The sequence below is a fragment of the Hypanus sabinus genome, chromosome 7 (genome assembly GCF_030144855.1).
Source record: "Hypanus sabinus isolate sHypSab1 chromosome 7, sHypSab1.hap1, whole genome shotgun sequence".
NCBI classification, from domain to species: Eukaryota; Metazoa; Chordata; class Chondrichthyes; order Myliobatiformes; family Dasyatidae; genus Hypanus; species Hypanus sabinus.
In genome coordinates, this window is record NC_082712.1 from 41,006,729 (window position 1) to 41,027,266 (window position 20,538).

Genomic DNA, 20,538 nt, shown 5'->3' on the forward strand with positions numbered 1-20,538 from the left:
TTGTTTGGCACACCAAGGGCTTGGCCTAAGAGTCCGGCTTGGCTTTGGAGGCCTAGGATCTCGGGGCTCTGGAGACGGGCAGATCGAAGGTCAGTGTCATGGCAGGATATCGATGTATCGTCGGGGGTGTCGGATATTTGGGCACAGAGCTCAAAAAAAGCAATGCAACAGACTTTTAACATTGTAAACTAGCAAATTGTTTGTTATGTCTCCCCGCTCGCCATGAAAATGGAGAGAGAGAGCGAGCGCACGCGACTGTGGTATGTTGAATATTGGGCAAAACGCAAAGTCTTTGGGGTAACTGCAAGTCTGTGTCTTTGCTGTTGCTTTGCTCATTCTTGAGTGCTCGGTGGAGGGCGCTGATTCTTTTTTTTTGCCAGTGGGGGGAGGCGGGATTATTGCTTGCTGCCGTGTATGCACAGGAGGGAGGGGAGTGGGAGGGCTTTGGAGTTGTAACATTTAACTGTCGTCCGTTCTTTGGGGCACTCCTCTGTTTTTGTGGATGTTTGCGAAGAAAAAGCATTTCAGGATGTATATTGTATACATTTCTCTGACATTATATGTACCTTTGAAATCTTTGAACACAATGGGACTGACTAAGTTGCTCAACAGAAAGCCAGGATGGAAATAGTGAATCAAGTAGCCTCCTTTTCTGTTGTAACATCTCCATGATAGCTTAAGTTATATCTGAGATGGGAAGTGCAAATTTGATCACAACATTGCAAAGAAGATGTAACGTCACAAGAAATTTATGAAATTGTTAGTGAACCCCAAGTATCAGGTATAGAAATAACGTTCAGCAAATACATTCTCAAATTTGGTGATGGTGACCATGATACTACTGGATAATCATATAGAAAAATCTTCTTTATGATATTAGAAAAGGAAACCTGCTTTCCTCATCCAGTCTGACCTTTCTGCGACCTTTCAAGCTTATATGAGTTATCTGTTGACTGAAATGTACACAAGGAACTAAGTAAAATTAGAAATTAGAAATTAATGATTTCAGGTATTTGTTGGCACATGATAAAATAGGCTGCAGGCAGCATGGTTTCCTTAAGGGAAAAATCTTGCCTGACAAATCTGTTGGAATCCTTTGGGGAGAAAAAAATGACAAGTAGGATAGACAAATGAGAATCGGTAGATGATGCACATTTAGATTTTCAGAAGGTCTTTGACAAGGTGCTACACGAGGCTATTTAACAAATTAAGAGCCCATGGTATTTCAGGAAAGATAATAGCACAGACAGAGCATTGGCTGAATGGCAGGAAGCAATGAGGTGGGAATAAAGGGAGCCTTTTCTGGTTGGCAGTTGGTGACTAGTGGTGTTCCACAGGGGTCTGTGTTGGGACGGTTTCTTTTTACTTTATATGTCAATAATTTGGATAATGAAATTAATAGCTTTGTGGCCAAGTTTGCAGATGATGCAAAGATAGGTGAAGGAGTAGGGGGTGTTCAATAAGCAGAGAGGCTACTGAAGGATTTAGACAGATTAGGAGAATGGGCAAAGTGGCAGATGGAATACAATGTCAGGAAGTACATGGTCACAGAAAAATAAATAAAAGTTTAGACTAGTGGTCGCCAACCCGTCGATTGTGATCGACTGGTCAATCTTTGAGACTTTCCCAGTAGATCCCAAAAAAAGTAAAAATAAATATACAAATACTGTTGAGAGATTGTTTCCAGGATGTGGGGTTTTAGTTCCATTCTTTCTGCCCAGTGCGCATGTGTGTAGCTCCCCCCGCCACGCACTTGACTACACAGTGTACTTCAGTGGTCCCCAACCACCGGGCTACAAGGAAACGATATGAGTCAGCTGCACCTTTCCTCATTCCATCATGCCGACTGTTGAACTTGAATGCACGTGAGGTTATTACCAACACGAGGTCATCAGTCGCCTAAACGCAGTGATACCCTCGCACCGGGGATCACTGGCTGGCGCCAGGTAACCGGCCACCTTGCGCAGCTGGCGGGAAGTGCCATTGCTACAGGCCTGGAGCACGGACAGATGGGTGCTGCCTCTAAACCTGTTTAGCAAACCGAATGTTCGTGGGGAACCTGGTGCTAAAATATTCACAGACTACCTAATTCGGGCTCAGGGTTTCGTAACTAGCAGAGCAGCTACCTTGCTGTGATCTACTAAAAGTCATCCCTCGAGACAAACTTCTGTCGGCCGAAAGATCCAACAAGGGGGGGTGGGCGGGCACGCTGTCGCACTCCTCGCTTGGTCGGTTGCTCTCTCTGAACTGTGACCGCCGAGGCCCCAGCACGGGGACCTCCGGCCCTGACCTTGTTTTCTCACCCCACCCACGACCAGCTACACCTGGCCAAGGTGTCTGGCGGGCAGGAAGCTGGAGCTTGGGTCCAGGGGCTGTCTAATGAGGCATTGAAGCCCTCAAAACTGTTTTGGTACCTTAAGTCCAAGCACCCTACACTTGACAAACCCACTGAGTTTTTCCAGTGGAAAAAAACGTGAGCAAGTGGGACAGAAACTGAGAGCCACAAAAACTAAGTTGCAGAATAAACTGGACATAAGGACAGGTAGCCTCTTACCTGCCAGCATGAACATCCAATTCACAGACCTCTGTCGATACCCCTGATCCCCCCCTTACCCCCATCCCTATCTATTATTTCAGTCTGGTTCTCTTACTCTCTCTTTTTCCCCCCTCACTATAATCTCCCCCCAGCCCTACCTTTCTTCCTCTTTTACTTCCCATAATTCTCCACCTTCCCCCAGCCTATTTCCCTCCAGCCTATCACTTCCTAGCTCTCTACTTTATCCCTCCCCCCACTTCTTATCTCCCCTTGACCATCCCATGTTACTTCACCCTTGATGAAGTTTCGGCCCGAAACGTCATCACTACCTCTTCCCATAGATGCTGTCTGGCCTGCTGAGTTCTGCCAGCATTTTGTTTTTTGTTTTTTTATTTATTTCCAGCATCTGCAGATTCACTCGTGTTGCCTGTGGACATAAGGAACCTGCTTCGAGTATCGCTGTACTCCGGTCGTGTTTAAAATCCACCCCACACCAACCTGTAAGAATATTGTCAATATTAAACCTGTCCGCGATGCAAAAAGGGGTGGGGACCCCTGGTGTACATACATTATTTCTACTTTCGGGTTGCGGGGTTTTACTTCTGCCCTGGTGTGCAAGCATGTAACTAATCGATTTGGGGTCAATCTTGCCTTTCACTCATGCCGAAGTAGGGGATCTTGGGCTTAAAAAGGTTGGTGACCATTAGTTTAGACTGTTTTCTAAATGGAGAGAAAATTCAAAAATCTGAGGTGCAAAAGGACTTGAGAAACCTCATGCAGAATTCCTGAAAAGTTAATTTGCAAGTTGAGTCAGTGGTGAGGAAGGCAAATGCAAGGTTAGCGTTCACTTCAAGAGAACTAGAATATAAAAGCAAGGATGTAATGTTGAGACTTTATAAAGCAGAGGTATAGCCTCACTTGGAGTATTCTGAGCATCTTTGAGCCCCTTATCCAAGAAAGAATGTGCTGAAATTGAAGAGATTCAAAGGCAGTTCACAAAAATGATTTCAGGATTGAAAGCTTATCATATGAGCAGTGTCTGATGGCTCCGGGCCTTTACTCACTGGAATTCAGAAGAATGAGGAGGGATCTCATTGAAACCTATCGAATGTTGAAAGGCCTTGATAGAGTGGATATGGAGAGAATGGTTCCTATTGTGGGGGAGTCTGAGACCAGAGTTCACAGCCTCAGAATAGAGGGATGTCCATTTAGAACAGAGTTGAGGAGGAATTTCTTAGCCAGAGAATGGTGAATCTGAGGAATTAATTGCCACAGGTGGCTGTGGAGGCCAAGACATTGGGTATACTTAAGGCAGAGGTTGATAGATTCTTGATTAGTCAGGGCATGAAGGGATATGGGTAGAAGCCAGGAGACTGGGGCCGAGAGGGAAATGGATCATACATTATCAAACAGCAAAGCAGACTCGCTGGGCCAAATGGCCTAATTCAGCTCCTATATGGTCTAAATGGGCAACAAATGCTGGCCTTGCCAGCAATAAGTATATCCCATAAATACATTAAAATACTAGCCTGCAGACCAAAATAGAGTACATTTCCTAATACAAACACAGATAAAGAGGAACTTTTCTAGCTTAGCTTCATTCAGAAGAATGCAAATGGAACAGAATTACAACATCAAATTTATCCTTAAATTATTCTAGTACTTTTACTTCAATCACCGGAGATAGGATATTGTATATATATTAATTATAGTGTGCATAGAAAAGGTGGTTCTGGGCAAATGGAGGTCAGGATAAGGAGGTAAAAAGGCAAGGCATGCCAAAGTGGAGCAGTCAGTACCATGAACAGTAAATGAAAATATAAAAACCTTCAGATATTGGAAATCTGAAATAAAAACAGAAAATGCTGTAAATGCAAACAAGAGGAAATCTGCAGATGCTGGAAATTCAAGCAACACACACAAAATGCTGGTGGAACGCAGCAAGCCAGGCAGCATCTATAGGAAGAAGTACAGTCGACGTTTTGGGTTGAGACCCTTCGAAGGGACTAACAGAAAAAAGAGACGGTGAGAGATTTGAAAGTGGGAGGGGGAGACCTGAGATGTTAGAAGACAGGAGGGGGAGGGATGAAGGTAAGAGCTGGAAAGTTGAATGGGAATGGGACATGAAGTTAAAATGTGTGGCCACTGGGAGATCCTGCTTCCTCTGGCGGACAGAGCGTAGGTAGGTGTTCAGCGAATCAGTCTCCCAGTCTGCATCTGGTCTCACCAATATATGGAAGGCCATACTGCTAAATGCTGTAAACACTCAGTAGATCAGGTAGCATGTGTAAAAAAGTAATAAGTACTGTTTCAGGTCCTAGGCCCCCGTCTGCTAGTAATTGCTTTTCCTTCCAAAAATAGTCCCAGGATTTTCAACCTATTAAACCATCAAAGAAAGACAGAATTGGAAACAGAAGGAGCACATTATGGATAAGCAGGAAAGCATCAGATAGGCAGTATAGCACATACAGATAAACATAAGATCATCAAACTGTCTCCTTTTATTATTTGTCACAGTATTAGGGCATAGTGTCTGTGGATAGCCTTGTGTATATTGAACTACGTGGGACTCCACTGTTAAGAAATACAGCAGCAAGATGCCATTTTCAAATATCCTCTGAGATGAAATACAGCAAAGACAATATCCAGGTCATTTCAGTATCTCTGAAAACATGTGATATGCTCAAATGGGAGTCATCCTGGGTGTCCCAGAGGAGATGTTTACGTTGGGGTGCAACAGCTGACATCTTTTCCATTCCCAACTGTACTTAGAGACCTTGAGCTATATTTTTTCCACACTAAACCTACCCTCTGTTGCCCCCAATACCCACCAACATTCCAGGTCAACAGTGTTCCAATGGGCCACCAACCAATGAAAATATGCAATTTTTACTAACTTTCAACTGAACCAACAACAGATATAGGTGCCGGCTGTATACCCGTCACTGCTACCATTAGGGTGCAACAGAATTTCTAAGAACACGAACATCACATGCCAGTCAATCTCAGCTGTTTTAAAGTGCAGTGCATAACACTTACCACTTGGTGGCAATAAGACAAATGTAATTGTTGAAACAGAGCCGACCTTTGGTAAAGATTAGTAATTTTTTTTAAAAGAGCTTCAGGAATTCATAACAGGAGAAAATAAACTATCCAAAAAACTCTAACAGGGAGGACTGTAAAAGAAACTAATTTAAATGGATAATCCATTTGACACCGAGGACTAAAGAAAGGGAATTAGTGACTGAGGGAAAGGCTTAAGGAAAAAAAAAGTAAAACATAGTATTTCATCTATCAAAAAATTCCAAACAATTCTCATCCTGAAAGAATGAGACTCATTTTCCAAGAAGTTAAACATATTCATTTCTACTGTGAAGACTTTTGAATGGACTTCTTATACAATAAAGATGAACTCTTGATCGTTCAATCCACGTGGCCCTTGCACACTCTGTAACTGTAACACTATATTCTGCATTCTGCTTTGTTTTCCTTTTGTACTACCACAATATACTTATATATAGAATGATCATCTAGATGGACTACAAAGGAACTTGTTCACTGCATCTCGGTACATGTGACAATAATCAACTAATTACCAAGTTAAGAACTTGGAATATTTTTAATTTATTGCAATTCATTTATGCAGCCGTCACACATTGTAACAAATTCTAAACAAACGTTTTAAAGATTTGCATACAGAAAATAAGTAATTGACCTGCAATTGTTTTCTGTAACATACATAAAATGCTGCAGGAACTTAGCAAGTCAGGCAGCACCTTTGGAAAGAAATAAGGATCAATGTTTCAGGCCGAGCTCTTCATTAGGACTGGAAAGGAAGAGGGAAGGGGCCAGAATAAGAAGATGGGGTGAGGGTGGGGGTGGGACGAAGGTGCTCGAGCTAGGAGGTGATAGGCAAAGCCAGGGGAAAGGTAGGTGGGTGAGAGAGGAGGAATGAAGTAAGAAGCTGGGAGGTGAAAGGTAAAATAGGTAAAGGGCTGAAGAAGAAGGGATCTGATATAAAAGGAGAGTGGACCATAAGAGAAAGGGAAGGAGGAGGAGAGGCACCAGATAGAGGTGATAGGCAGGTGAGGATAAGAGGTAAGAGAGGAGCCAGAATTGGGAACCGAGAAAGAAAGAAGAGGGAAAGGGGACAAATTACTGCAAATTAGAGAAATTAATGATCATGCCATCAGATTGGAGGTCACCCAGATGGAAAAACAGATGTTGTTCCAACCTGAGAAAGACCTCATCATGGTAGTTGCAGAGGCTTTAGACTGACATGTCGGAATGGGAGCGGGGACAGTAATTAAAATAGCTGGCCACCAGGAAATCTTGGTGATTGAGACAGAGCAAAGTTATTTGTCAAAGCAGTATCCCAATTTACATCTGATCACACAGATGAAGAGGAAGTTGCAACAGGAGCACCAATTACAGCAGATAACTCCAACAAACTTGGGGTTAAAAAAAAAAGGTGACAAAGCGTTCTCCCAATCCACATCAGGTCCCACCAATGTGGGGGAGGCTACACTGACCTTGATGACCTTGAATCTCTTGTTTTTACTAATGTATTTTGAATTTCTTGGCAAATTATAAAAAGCTAGTTACCCAGATTTACACGTGACACAGTATGTGGAGATCACCTGTATTTGATCTATCCTAGGCTAAAACAATTTTCTCATATACAAATACAAAGACCCTAAACAATATGCTGCAGAGTCATACAGCATGGAAACAAGCCCTTTAGCCCAACTAATCAATGTCAACTAAGATTCCCATCTAAGCTAATACCATTTGCTTGCACTTAGCCCACATCACTCTTAACCTCTCCTATCCATGTATCTGTCAAAATACTTTTTTAAGTGTTGTCACGTAGCACGAAACAAGCCTTTTGACTCTCAAAGTTTGTATGGCCATCAATCACCCATTATCAATGATGAAAATTGGTTTATAGTTCTCACATGTACTGAGGTACAGTGAAAAACTTTGTCTTGCATGCCATCCGTACAGATGATTCCATCATATCAGTGCACTGTGGTAGTACATGGGAAAACAATAACAGAATCCAGAATAAAATGTTACAGTTGGAAAGGAAGTGCAGTGGAGGCAGACAATAAGATGAAGTGCTATCATTCGGTAGATCATGAGATCAATAGTCCACTAGGAGAGCATTCAGTGTCTTATCAGTTCCTATGAAAAGTATTCACCCCCTCCCCTTGGAAGTTTTCATGTTTTATTGTCTAACAGCATTGAATCACACTAGATTTAATTTGGCTTTTTTGACAGTGATCAACAGAAAAAGACTCTTTTGTGTCAACATGAAAACAGATCTCCACAAAGTGATCTAAATTAATTACAAGTATAAAACACAGAAAATAATTGTACAAATATTCACCTCCTTTAATTGTCACACCGAATCATCACTGGTGCAGCCAGCTGGTTTTAGAAGTCACATAATTAGTTAAATAGAGATCGGTTTTTGGAGATCTGTTTGCAGTCAAGGTGTTTCAATTGATTTTAATAAAAATACACCTGTATCTGAAAGATCCAACTACTGGTGAGTCAGTATTCTGGCAAAAACTACACCATGAAGACAAAAGAACACTCCAAGCAACTCTGCAAAAAGGTTATTGAAAAGTACGAGACAGACGGATACAAGAAAATTTCCAAGTCACTGAACATCTCTTCGATTACAGTTAAGTCAATCATTAAGAAATTGAAAGAATATAGCAAAGCTGTAAATCTGCCTAGAGCCAGCAGTCCTCAAAAACTGAGTGGCTGTGTAAGAAGAGAACTAGTGAGAGAGGCCACCAAAAGATCTATGTCAACTCTGGAGGAGTTACAAGCTTCAGTGGCTGAGATGCAAGAGATTGCATATACAACAACTGTTTCCCGGGTGCTTCACCAGTCGCAGCTTTATGAGACAGAAAGGGAGAGTCGCGGTTAGAAAAAAACTCACATGAAACTTTGGCTAGAAATTGTTGAAGTCAGCTGGAAGAAGGTTCTATGGTCTGCTGAAACCAAAATTGAGCCTTTTGCCCATCAGACTAAATGCTATATTTGATGTAAGCCAAACACCGCATATCATCAAAAACATACTATCCTTACTGTGAAGCATGGCAGTGGTTGCCCTTCATGCTGTGGGGATGCTGCACTGCAGCATGTCCTGGAAGGCTTGTCAAGGTAGAAGGTAAAAAGAATACAGCAAAATACAGGGAATTTCTGGAGGAAAACCTTAAGCACTCCGCAAGAGAACTGTGACTTGGGAGATTTGTTTTCCAGTAAAACAATGACCCCAAGCATAAAGCCAAAGCTTCACAGGAATGGCTTAAAATCAACAAAGATAATGTCCTGAAGTGGCCAAGACCTCAATCCAATTGAGAATTAGTGGCCGGACATGAAAAAGGCTGTTCACTCATGATCACCATGCAATCTGACAGAGCTTGAGCAGTTTTGTAAAGAAGAACTGGGAAAATTGCAGTGTCCAGATGAGCAAAGTTAATACAGAACTATCCACACTTTTTGGCAACTTGAGTTAAATATGACATAAAATATGGATTTAAATTATACAATGGATGTTGATATTGTATAAGATAGTAAATATTACATTATTGAAAATCTCATTTCAAACAACTGAAAAATCAATTGCCTGTATTTTCAATTACTTTCATTATTTATTCATTGTAGATGCAATGCTGCTTTACATTTTTTTTCTTTTACATAAAATAATTTTTCAATCTTAAATTGATGTTTTAAACTCTTGAACTTTGGATATGAACTTTACATAGGTCTGGAAAACTACCATTCTTCAATAGATTAGTAATGTTCCTAAAGGAAAGAAATACCTCTCTCTAATGAAGTCTGCCAAATCCTTTGTTGATATTTGACCATGTTTCATATTATGGTAAAGAACATCAAAGCCATTGTTCTTCTCCCCCTGAAAATGATGAAAAACTATTTTAATATTTGAACGTCATATTTGTGAACAATACATCATTAAAACAATAATAATATGAAATTATAAGTTTCAGATATTAAAACAATCTAGAGAATGATCCAGTACCTCCCTGTGTAACAGGATCTTTGATTTCCTGACAAGCCCCAGTTAGTACAGATCGGCAACACACTCGCCATCAGAACAGATCAACCACATGGCTACGTGCTCCGCCACCTACTCTGCTCACTTTATACCTATGATTATATGGTTAAGTACACCTCCAATGCTGTATTTAAGTTTGCTGACAACATCACTGTTGTACAAATCAAAGGTGGTGATGAATTAGCATATACAATTGGGCTAGAAAGTTTGAAAACTCTGTAGAAATTTCTCTATTTCTGCATAAATTGACCTAAAATATAATCAGATCTTCACAAAAGTCCTAAAACTAGATAAAGAGAACACAATTAAATAAATAACAAAAAAAAACATTAGCAACACACAGAAAATAATGGACTAGCTCTGCCGAAGGGTTTCAGCCTGAAAAGTCGACTGCACTCTTTTTTCTAGATGCTGCCTGGCCTGCTGAGTTCCTCCAGCATTTTGTGTGTGTTGCTCAGATTTCCAGCATCTGCAGACCTTCTCTTGCTTGTGACAAAAAAAATTATACTTGTTCATTCATTTATCAAGAAAAAAGATCCAATATTACATTTATTTGTTGGCAAAAGTATGTGAACCTCTGGGGTAATGCCTTCTACAAAAGCTATTTGGAGTCAGGTGTTCCAATCAATGAGATGAGACTGAAGGTGTGGGTTGTAGAGGTATCCTATAAAAAAGACACACAAAGTCAGGTTACTGACAGAGCCTGCTCTTCTCAAAGAAGAATTGAATTGAGTTTATTTCTTACATCCTTCACATACATGAGGAGTAAAAATCTTCATGTTACAACTCTGTCTAAATGTGCAATGTGCAATCATAGTAATATATAATGATTCATAATAAATAGAACTGTCAATGTAACATAGAATACACTCAAATCAGCATAAATTAATCAATCTGATGGCCTGGTGGAAGAAGCTGTCCTGGAGCCTGTTGGTCCTGGCTTTTATGCTACAGTACCATTTCCCTGATGGTAGCAGCTGGAATAGATTGTGGTTGGGGTGACTCAGGTCCCCAATGACCCTACGGGCCCTTTTTACACACCTGTCTTTGTAAACATCCTGAATCATGGGAAGTTCACAACTACAGATGCACTAGGCTGTCCGCACCACTCTCTGTAGAGTCCTGTAGTTAAAGAAAGTACAGTTCCCATACCAGGCAGTGATGCTGCCAGTCAGGAAGATCTGTTTATGTGCACCATGCCTCGATCAAATCAACTTTCAGAGGACCTTAGAAGAAAAACTGTAGAGATGCATGAAGCTGGAAAAGGCTGCAAAAGCATTTCTAAAAACCCGAGTGTTCATCAGCCCACAGAAAGAGAAATTGTCTACAAATGGAGAAAACTCATTACTCGTGCTACGTTCCTATGGAGTGGACATCCTGCAAAGGTCGTTCCAGGAGCACAGCATGCAATGCTGAAGTAGGTGAAAAAAAAAACAAGAGAAACAGCAAAATACCTGCAGAAATCTCTAGAACTTGCTAGTCTCTGTCCATGTGAACAGAGAAAAACACTGAACAAGAATGATGTTCGTGGAAGGACACCACGGAGGAAACCACAGCTCTCCAAAAAAAACATTGCTGCATGCCTCAAGTTTGCAAAAGACCACCTGGATGTTCTACAACACTACAAGCTTTGACAGAAGCACATATTGCTACGTTTGGAAGTAAAAGGGCACTGCACATCATCACCAAAACCTCATCCCAACTCTGAAGCATGGTGGAAGGAGCATCATGGTTTGGGGCTGCTTTGCTGCCTCAGGGCCTGGACAACTTGCAATTGTTGAGGGAACAATTAATTCAAAATTGTATCAAGACATTTTACAGGAGAATGTCAAAGTAGCAGTCCGTCACCTGAAGCTTAATAGAAGTCGGATAATGCAACAAGACAATGATCCGAAAGACTTATCAAAAATGGAGAAGAATATTTGTGTTTTGGGAAGTCTGAGTCAAAGTTCTGACCTTAATCCTATAGAAATGTGCTGGAAGGGCCCGAAACAAGGAGGTCATGCAAGGAAGCTCACCAACATCCTAGATTGAAGCAGATTTGTGAGGAGGACTGGCCTAAAATCCCTCCAAGCCGATGTGCAGGACTGATCAACAATTACCGGAAACGTTTGGTTGAATTTATTGCTGTACAAGGTAGTCACACCAGTTACTGAAAGCAAAGGTTCACATACTATTTCCAAAAAATACATGTAATATTGGATCATTTTTTCCTATCTAAATATATGATCAAGTCTAATGCTTTTGTGTTATTTCTTTAATTGGGTTCTCTTTATCTAGTTTTAGGGCGTGAAGATCTGATCACATTTTAGGTCATATTCATGCAGAAATTCTACAAGGTTCACAAACTAGTGCCCACTTGGGGAACAGATCAGTAGCTTTAAATTCCTTGGTATTAACGTATCAGAAAATCTGTTCTGAACCAGCACAAAGAAGGTCCAACAGCAGTTCTACTTTCTCAGAAGTTTGTGTCAATTTGCACATCATCAAAAACTTTCACCAACGTCTGTAGATGCAGTCAAGAGTATCCTGACTTTGCATCCCAGCCTGCTATTGAAACACCAGTGCCATGAACAAAACAGACAACAGAAAGTGGAGGATACAACTCAGCCCTTCGCAGGCTAAGTCCTCCCCACCACTGAACACACTTACATAAAGCACTCGTACACAAAAGCAACATCCACCATCAAAATCCCCCATCATCCAGGCCATGCACTCTTCCGAGTGCTACCATCAGGCAGATGGTACAGAAGCCTTAGGTTCCAACACCACCAGGCTCAGGAACACTTAATACCCTACCACCATCAGCCTCCTGAACCGACACGATTAACTTCAATCACCACTACTCTCAACTGAATCTACACCTACAGATTCACTTTCAAGGACTCTTTACATGTCCTTGGTATTAATTTATTTGCACAATGGTTATTTGTCAATTCCTCAGATTAAGTACAGTTTTTTGTAAATTCCACTGTACTTTTTTTGCCTGTAAGCACCTGTAAGGAAATGAATCTCAAGGTAGCATATGCTAACATATATGAAGTTTGATAATAAATTTACTTTGAACGTTAGACTACATGTTTTAAATAATATTTTCAAATACTGCATTCTACATTCAAATTCTTTTAGGAAATAACATGGAAAAAGTGTACTGAATTAATCATTAGCACTCAGACAAAAACAGAGTTATTTAACCTCAACTTATTTGGCAATTATTTTGTTGGTGTATTTCCAAATAAGAAACTTTCAAACCTGAATAGACACTAGCACAAGAGCAGAAATTTGCTGTAACTTCCCAGAATTCACACTGGGGAATCTGCTCATAGAACCTGCAACAAACAGACTAACTATTTACTTGACTGCCCTGCAAGGAAAGAAAATCGCAACTCACGTTCAAATATTCATATTTGCTGCAATTGCCATGATGTTAATAATTTTTGAAAAGTATGCTAGGAAACACCTTGGGTTGGTGATGGAGGAGAGAGTATGGGGGTAGGGTAGGAGTAGTAGAAAGAGAGAGAGCACAAGTCAAGGAAGAATGATATGAATGTGTGGATAATGTTTGGGAGAGTGCAAGGGTGAGACTGCAAAGGCATATTCTGAAGGAGGTAAACAATTACATAGCATTGTTTGAGAAAGAGTGGTGGTTCTTTCACAGAATCTTTGCTAATATACTATATCTTAAGCAATACAAGAAAAACATGAAATAAAAATAGAAAATACAGGAAACAATCAGCAGGTCACCATCTGTGGAAAGAGAAGGTTAACGTTCCATGGTTGAAGACTTTTCATCAGAACTGGGAAAGAAAGTAAAGCAAATTAAGCCTGTTACTCTTGTCACACAGATGCTGCCTGACCAGATGCATATTTCCAGCATTTTCTGCTATTACCCCAAATTACTATATTATGAGAACCAGGGAAACCCATATAATATAGTCAAGTTGGAAGACATGCTATTATCTGTCCTGCTGCTTTTTTTCTCCCATCTTCTTCCAAATCCCCAGCATTTCTATTCTGCTGCCCTACTTAATTTTGGGAGATTTTAACCAGGCCAGTCTAAAAAAAAATTCACTAAGCAATTACCATCAACAGATCACTTGCAATACCAAAGGAACCAACACACTGGACCATTGTTACACCACCATCAAGAATGCCTACAGTGCTATTCCACGACCTCACTTCGGGAAGTCTGATCACCTAGTTGTACTTCTACTCCCTGAGTATAGGTAGCCACTGAAGACTGCAGCTCCAGTTGTGAGGACCAAGAAGGTTTGAACAAGGAAAGCACAGGAGCTTTGAATCGGTGGACTGGACTATATTCAGGGATTCATCTTTGAATCTGAATGAGTATGCTGCAGTTGTTACCAACTTCATTAAAACCTGTATGGATGAGTGTGTGCTACAAAGACTTAACATACATTCTCAAACCAAAAGCCATAGATGAACCAGGAGGTACGATGTCTGCTGAAGGCTAGATTCAAGTCTGGCAACCCAGGCCTGTACCAGAAAACCAGGTATGATTTGCAGAGGGCTATTTCAAGGGCGAGGAGACAATATCGAACAAGGTTGGAGGCGATATCAGATGCACAGCAACTCTGGCAGGGACTGCAAGATATTACTTCCTACAAAGTGAAACCCAATAGTATGAATGGCAGCAATGCTTCACTACCAGATGAGCTCAACACCTTCTATGCACACTTTGAAAAGAACACAACTACAGCTGTGAAGATACCTGCTGCACCTGATGACCCTGTGATCTCTGTCTCAGAGGCCAATGTTAGACTGTCTTTCAAGAGAGTGAAACCCTGTAAAGCATAAGGTCCTGATGGGGTACCTGGTAAGGCTCTGAAAATCTGTGCCAACCAACTAGTGCGAGTATTCAAGGACATTTTCAACCTTTCATTGCTACGGGCAGAGGTTCCCACTTGTTTCAAAAAGGCAATAATTATACCAGTGCCAAAGAAGAATAATGTGAGCTGCCTCAATGACTATCGCCCAGTAGCACTAACTTCACAGTGATGAAGTGCTTTGAGAGGTTGGTTATGACCAGACTGAACTCCAGCCTCAGCAAGGACCTAGACCTGTTGCAATTTGCCTATCGCCACAAAAGGTCAATGTCAGACACAATCTCAATGGCTCTCCACATGGCTTTAGACCACCTAGACACCACAAACACCTCAGTCAGGATGCTGATCATCGACTATAGCTCAGCATTTAATACCATCATTCCCACAATCCTGATTGAGAACTTGCAGAACCTGGGCCTCTGTACCTTCCTCCGCAATTGGATCCCCAACTTCCTAACTGGAAGACAACAGTCCGTGCAGATTGGTGATAACATATCCTGCTCGCTGACAATCAACACTGGCGCACCTCAGGGGTGTGTGCTAAACCCACTGTTCTACTCTCTGTATAGACATGACTGTGTAGCTAGGCATAGCTCAAATACCATCTACAAATTTGCTGACAATACAAGCATTGTTGGTAGAATCTCAGGTGGTGACGAGAGGGCGTACAGGAGTGAGATATGCCAAATAGTGAAATGGTGTCACAGCAACAACCTGGCACTCAACGTCAGTAAAGCGAAAGAGCTGATTGTGGACTTCAGGAAGGCAAGATGAAGCAGCACATACCAATCCTCATAGAGGGATCAGAAGTGGAGAGAGTGGGCAGTTTGAGTTCCTGGGTGTCAAAATCTCTGAGGATCTAACCTGGTCCCAACATATTGATGTAGTCATAAAGAAGGCAAGGCAGCAGCTATACTTTATTAGGAATTTGAAGAGATTTGGCATGTCAACAAATACACCCAAAAACTTCTAGCTGTACCATGGAGAGCATTCTGACAAGCGGCATCACTGTCTAGTGTGGAGAGGCTACTGCACAGGACCGAAAGAAGCTGCAGAAGGTTGTAAATCTAGTCAACTCCATCTTGGGCACTAGCCTACAATGTACCCAGGACACCTTTAGGGAGCGGTGTTTCAAAAAGGCAGTGTCCATTATTAAGGACCTTCAGCACCCAGGGCATGCCCTTTTCTATCTGTTATCATCAGGTAGGAGGTACAGAAGCCGGAAGGCACACACTCAGCAATTCAGGAACAGCTTCTTCCCCTCGGCCATCCAATTCTTAAATGGACTTTGAAGCTTTGGACACTACCTCACTTTTTTTTAATATACAGAATTTCTGTTTTTGCACTTTTAAAAAAATCTATTCAATATATTTAATTGATTTACTTGTTTATTTATTGTGTTTTATTTTATTTATTATTTTTTGCTCTCTCTGCTAGATAATGAATTGCATTGAGCTGCTGCTGCTAAGTTGACAAATTTCACGTCACATGCCGGTGATAATAAACCTGATTCAGATTCTGAAAGACTTCCTGCCCTAACAGTTCAGGAATGGTTTACCTACCTCTAGACTAAGAGACCCACATTGACCATTTTTAACTATCTGGCATGAAGTTAGTATCTCACTATTAAGAAACTACTGAAGTTGTCTTTCTCCAAAACAAAATTAAAGATTTAACACAAAAACATCAAGGACTCTTGATGACTCTTAATGCAATTTACTGCATTAGCAGAAAAAGCAAATGACAATGTGAATTGACAAAACAACCTAAAGTTCTGTGTTGCAACCAAGCCTGGGTCAAGGACTCAGAGAGTACACCATGGTTGTCACACACTCTATAAAAACAGTCAAAAACAAATGTGTCCACACAAAATTTAGATGAGCTTGAAGACATTCCCCAACCAGAAGCACTGGATGAACCATGAGTTCCACAGTCTACTGAGGGCCAGATCAGTGGCATTCAGGTCAGGCGCCAAATAAAATACAAGAGGTTCAGTTACTATCTCCAGAAAGCCATTTTGTATGCAAAGTGGCAATTCCAGATTAAACGTGAATCACTGAAGGATGCTCAACAGCTGTGGCAGGACTTGAATCATCTCCTGTAAAGTGTAACCAAGTGACATAAGTGAAAACAAGATTTCACTCCCAGATGAGCTCAGTGCCATTCATGCTCATTTTGACTGTCAAAACATGGAAGCACTTTCACAAACTCCCACAGTCCCTGATAACCCTGTAATTTTAGTCTCTGAGACTGATGTGAGAGTATCCTGCAAGAGAGTGAACCCACAGAAAGCAGCCGGCCCAGACTGAGTACCTGGCCGAGTACTAAAGACCTGTGCTTTATCAACTAGCTGGAGTATTCACTGATAAAGATCATAAGACCTTAAGATACAAGAGCAGAAATAGGCCATTTGGCCTATTGAATCTGCTCTGCCATTTTATCATGGCTGATCCACTTCACTCTGAGCACCAATCTCTTGCCTTCTCCCCATGATCACTTCATTCCCTAATTAATCAAGAATCTATCAACCTCTGCCTTAAATTAAATACAGGATATCCAATGACATGGCTTGCATAGCCAGCTGGGGCAACAAATTCCACAGATTCACCACTCTCTGGCTAGAGAAGTACCTTCTCATCTCCGCTCTAAATGGATGTCCCAATATTCTGAGGCTGTGTCCTCTGTTCTTAGACACCCACCACAGGAAACATCATCTTCATCTCCACTCTATGAGATATCTGCCTGTTTCAAGTAGGCATCAGTTATACTGGTGCCAGTGAAGGATTTGGTAACCTGCCCCAGTGACTATTGTATATCCACTGTGATGAAGTGCTTTGAAAGATTGGTGATGAAACACCATCAACTCCTGCCTCAGAAGTGATTTGAATCTGCTCCAGTTGTCTACTGTCACAAGTCAACAGAAGATGCTTTTCACTCAACCTTGGAACATCTGGACAGCAAAGATACATACATCAGGATACTCTTCATTGACTACAGCTTGACATTCGGTACTTACTATCAGCCCCTCAAAATTAATCAATAAGCTTCAAGAACTTGGTCTCAATACCTACTTGTGCAACCAGATCCTCGATTTCCTCACTTGTAGACTCCAGTCAGTTCAAATTGGCAACAGCATTTCCTCCGGAATCTCCATCAGCACAGATCACCGCAAGGCTGTGTGCTTAGTCCCCTGCTTTATTTGCTTTATACCTAAGACTGTGAGGGTAAACACACTAAACACAGCTCCAATGCCATATTTAAGTTTGCTAACAACATCACCATCATTGGCCGAAATAAAGGTGGTGACAAATCAGCATGTAGGAGGAAGACTGAAAACCTGGCTGAGTGGTGCTACAACAACCACCCCTCTTACTCAATAGCAACAAGACCAAGAATCTGATCATTGACGATAGGAAGAAGAAATAAGAAGTCCATGAGCCTGTCTTTATTGGGGGATCAGAGATGGAAAGGGTCAGACCCTTTAAATTCCTCCTTGGTGTTTACAGGATCTGTTCTGGATCCAGTATTTAAATGCTATTATGAATTAAGCATGGCAGTGCCTCTACTCTCTTAGAAGTTTGCAAAGAATCAGCAAGACATCTTAAACTTTGATAAACTTCTATAGATGTGCAGTGGGAAATATATTGTCTGGTTGCATCATGGTCTGGTATGGAAACACCAATACCATGCAAAAAGAAGTGGAAACAACTATCTATCATGGGTAAAGCACTCTCCACCACTTAGCACATCTACACGGAGTGTTGTCACAGGAAAGCAGCATTCATCATCAAGGATCGTCATTCATTCTTACTTTTACCATCAGGAAGTAGGTACAGTAGCCTCAGTATCCACATCACCAAGTTCAGGAACAGTTGTTAACACTCAACCACCAGGCTTTTAAAACAGAGTGGATAACTTCACTTGCCCCATCGCTGAACTGTTCCCACAACCTATGGACGCACTTTCAAGGACGCTTCATCTCATGTTCTCGATATTTACTGCATATTTATTTGTTTTTTTATTACTTTTTCCTCTCTTTTTGTATTTGCAGTTTCTTGTCTTTCGTACATTGGTCGTTTGTCTGTCCTGTTGGGTGTGTTCTTTCATTGATTCCAAACACGAGGAAATCTGCAGATGCTGGAAATTCAAACAACACACACAAAATGATTCTCACAGCTACCTGGACTATTCCTCTTCCTACCCTGTCTCTTGCAAAACTGCTATCCCCTTCTCACAACACCTCTGTCTCCGCTGCAACTGCTCTCAGGATGAGACTTTTCATTCCAGGACGAAGGAGATGTCTTCCTTTTTTAAACAAAGGGGTTTCCCTTCTTCCACCATCAACTCTGCTCTCAAACACATCTCTCTCATTTCCCGCACAACTGCCCTCACCCCATCTGCCCGCCACCCCACTTGGGATAGGGTTCCCCTTGTCCTCACCTACCACCCCACCAGCCTCCAGGTCCAACGTATAATTCTCTGTAACTTCCGCCACCTCCAACAGGATCCCACTACCCAGCACATCTTTCCCTCCCCCCCTTTCTGCTTTCCGCAGGGATCGCTCCCTACGCTACTCTCTTGTCCACTCATAACCCCCATCCCTTCCCATCGATCTCCCTCCTGGCACTTAAACTTGTAAACGGAACAAGTGCTACACCTGCCCTTACACTTCCTCCCTCACCACCATTCAGGGCCCCAGACAGTCCTTCCAGGTGAGGCAACACTTCACCTGTGAGTTGGCTGGTGTGGGATACTGCGTCCGGTGCTCCCTGTGTGGCCTTTTATATATTGGTGAGACCTGACGCAGACTGGGAAACAGTTTCGCTGAACACCTATACTCGGTCCGCCAGAGAAACCAGGATCTCCCAGTGGCCACACATTTTAATTCCACGTCCCATTCCCATTCTGATATGTCTATCCATGGCCTCCTCTACTGTCAAAATGAATCCAAACTCAGGTTGGATGAACAACACCTTATATACCGGCTGGGTAGCCTTCAACTTCTCTAATTTCCGTTAATACCCTCCTCCCCTTCTTACCCATCCCTGACATATGTAGTTGGTTTTTTTCTCTCTCTCTGCCCATCAGTCTGCCTGTCCTCCATCTCCCTCTGGTGCTTCCCCCCCCCCCCCACTTTCTTTCTCCCGAGGCCTCCTGTCCCATGATCCTTTCCCTTCTCCAGCTCTGTATCACTTTCACCAATCACCTTTCCAGCTCTTAGCTTCATCCCACCCCCTCTGGTCTTCTCCTATCATTTCGCATTCCCCCTCCCCCCACTACATTCAAATCTCTTGGTATCTCTCCTTTCAGTGGTCCTGACGAAGGGTCTCAGCCCGAAACGTCGACAGTGCTTCTCCTTATAGATGCTACCTGGCCTGCTGATTTCCACCAGCATTTTGTGTGTGTTGTTTGTTTCTCATTGATTCCATTGTGTTTCCTGCAGTTTGCAGTTACTGAGAAGGCCCAGCAAGGAAATAAATGTCATGGTAATATATGGTGAAATACATATACTCTGAAATTTGAATTAAATACAATGTTTAAGCATCCATAAAGATTAAACATTCTAAGATGTGTTGATAATAGCCAACAGCAAAATGCAAAAGACAAGCAAGCTACATCTTCTGCTTCAGTACTTCTAGATTTATTGCTGTACACCTTAGCTTCTGTGATGGATATTCTACTTCTCATCCTCACACCTGCTCCAACTTGTAAATTTCCATAGGATGCTGCATTGTCACCAATCCCCTAGAGCTTGCTCTACTTCATCATTATTTTTATTTTCTAATCTTTCAGTGGTTAGGCATGACACAAGGAGGAATAATAACAGAAGTGGCCTATTTAGCCCTCAAGCCTGAATTGTTGTTCAATAAGCTCAAAACTAGTCATTTACAGCAGCAGTGTTTCTTTGCACTAACCACTATTCCTTCCTTTTCTTATCATGTATAAATACATTTCAATCCGCCACTGAGTCTCCACAACCCTTTGAGCAGAGAATTCAGAAGACTTACAACCACCTAGGTGTAGAAATTTTTTTCTCAGCTTTGGCAAAAACTCTTATT

The 20,538-nt window shown here is 41.7% G+C and overlaps 1 protein-coding gene across 4 annotated transcripts in view; it reads right to left on the reverse strand.

Moving 5' to 3' along the window:
• Window positions 1-20,538, reverse strand: part of fcho2 (FCH and mu domain containing endocytic adaptor 2) — a 208,967-nt gene that overhangs the window by 155,300 nt on the left and 33,129 nt on the right. For 3 of the 4 annotated variants that reach the window (XM_059974581.1, XM_059974579.1, XM_059974578.1), the window contains exon 2: window positions 9,379-9,470. In XM_059974581.1, the coding sequence (XP_059830564.1) occupies window positions 9,379-9,470 (92 nt within the window). Of the gene's footprint in view, window positions 1-9,378; window positions 9,471-10,179; window positions 10,297-20,538 lie in introns of all 4 variants that reach the window. The other variant, XM_059974580.1, reaches the window with a different exon arrangement.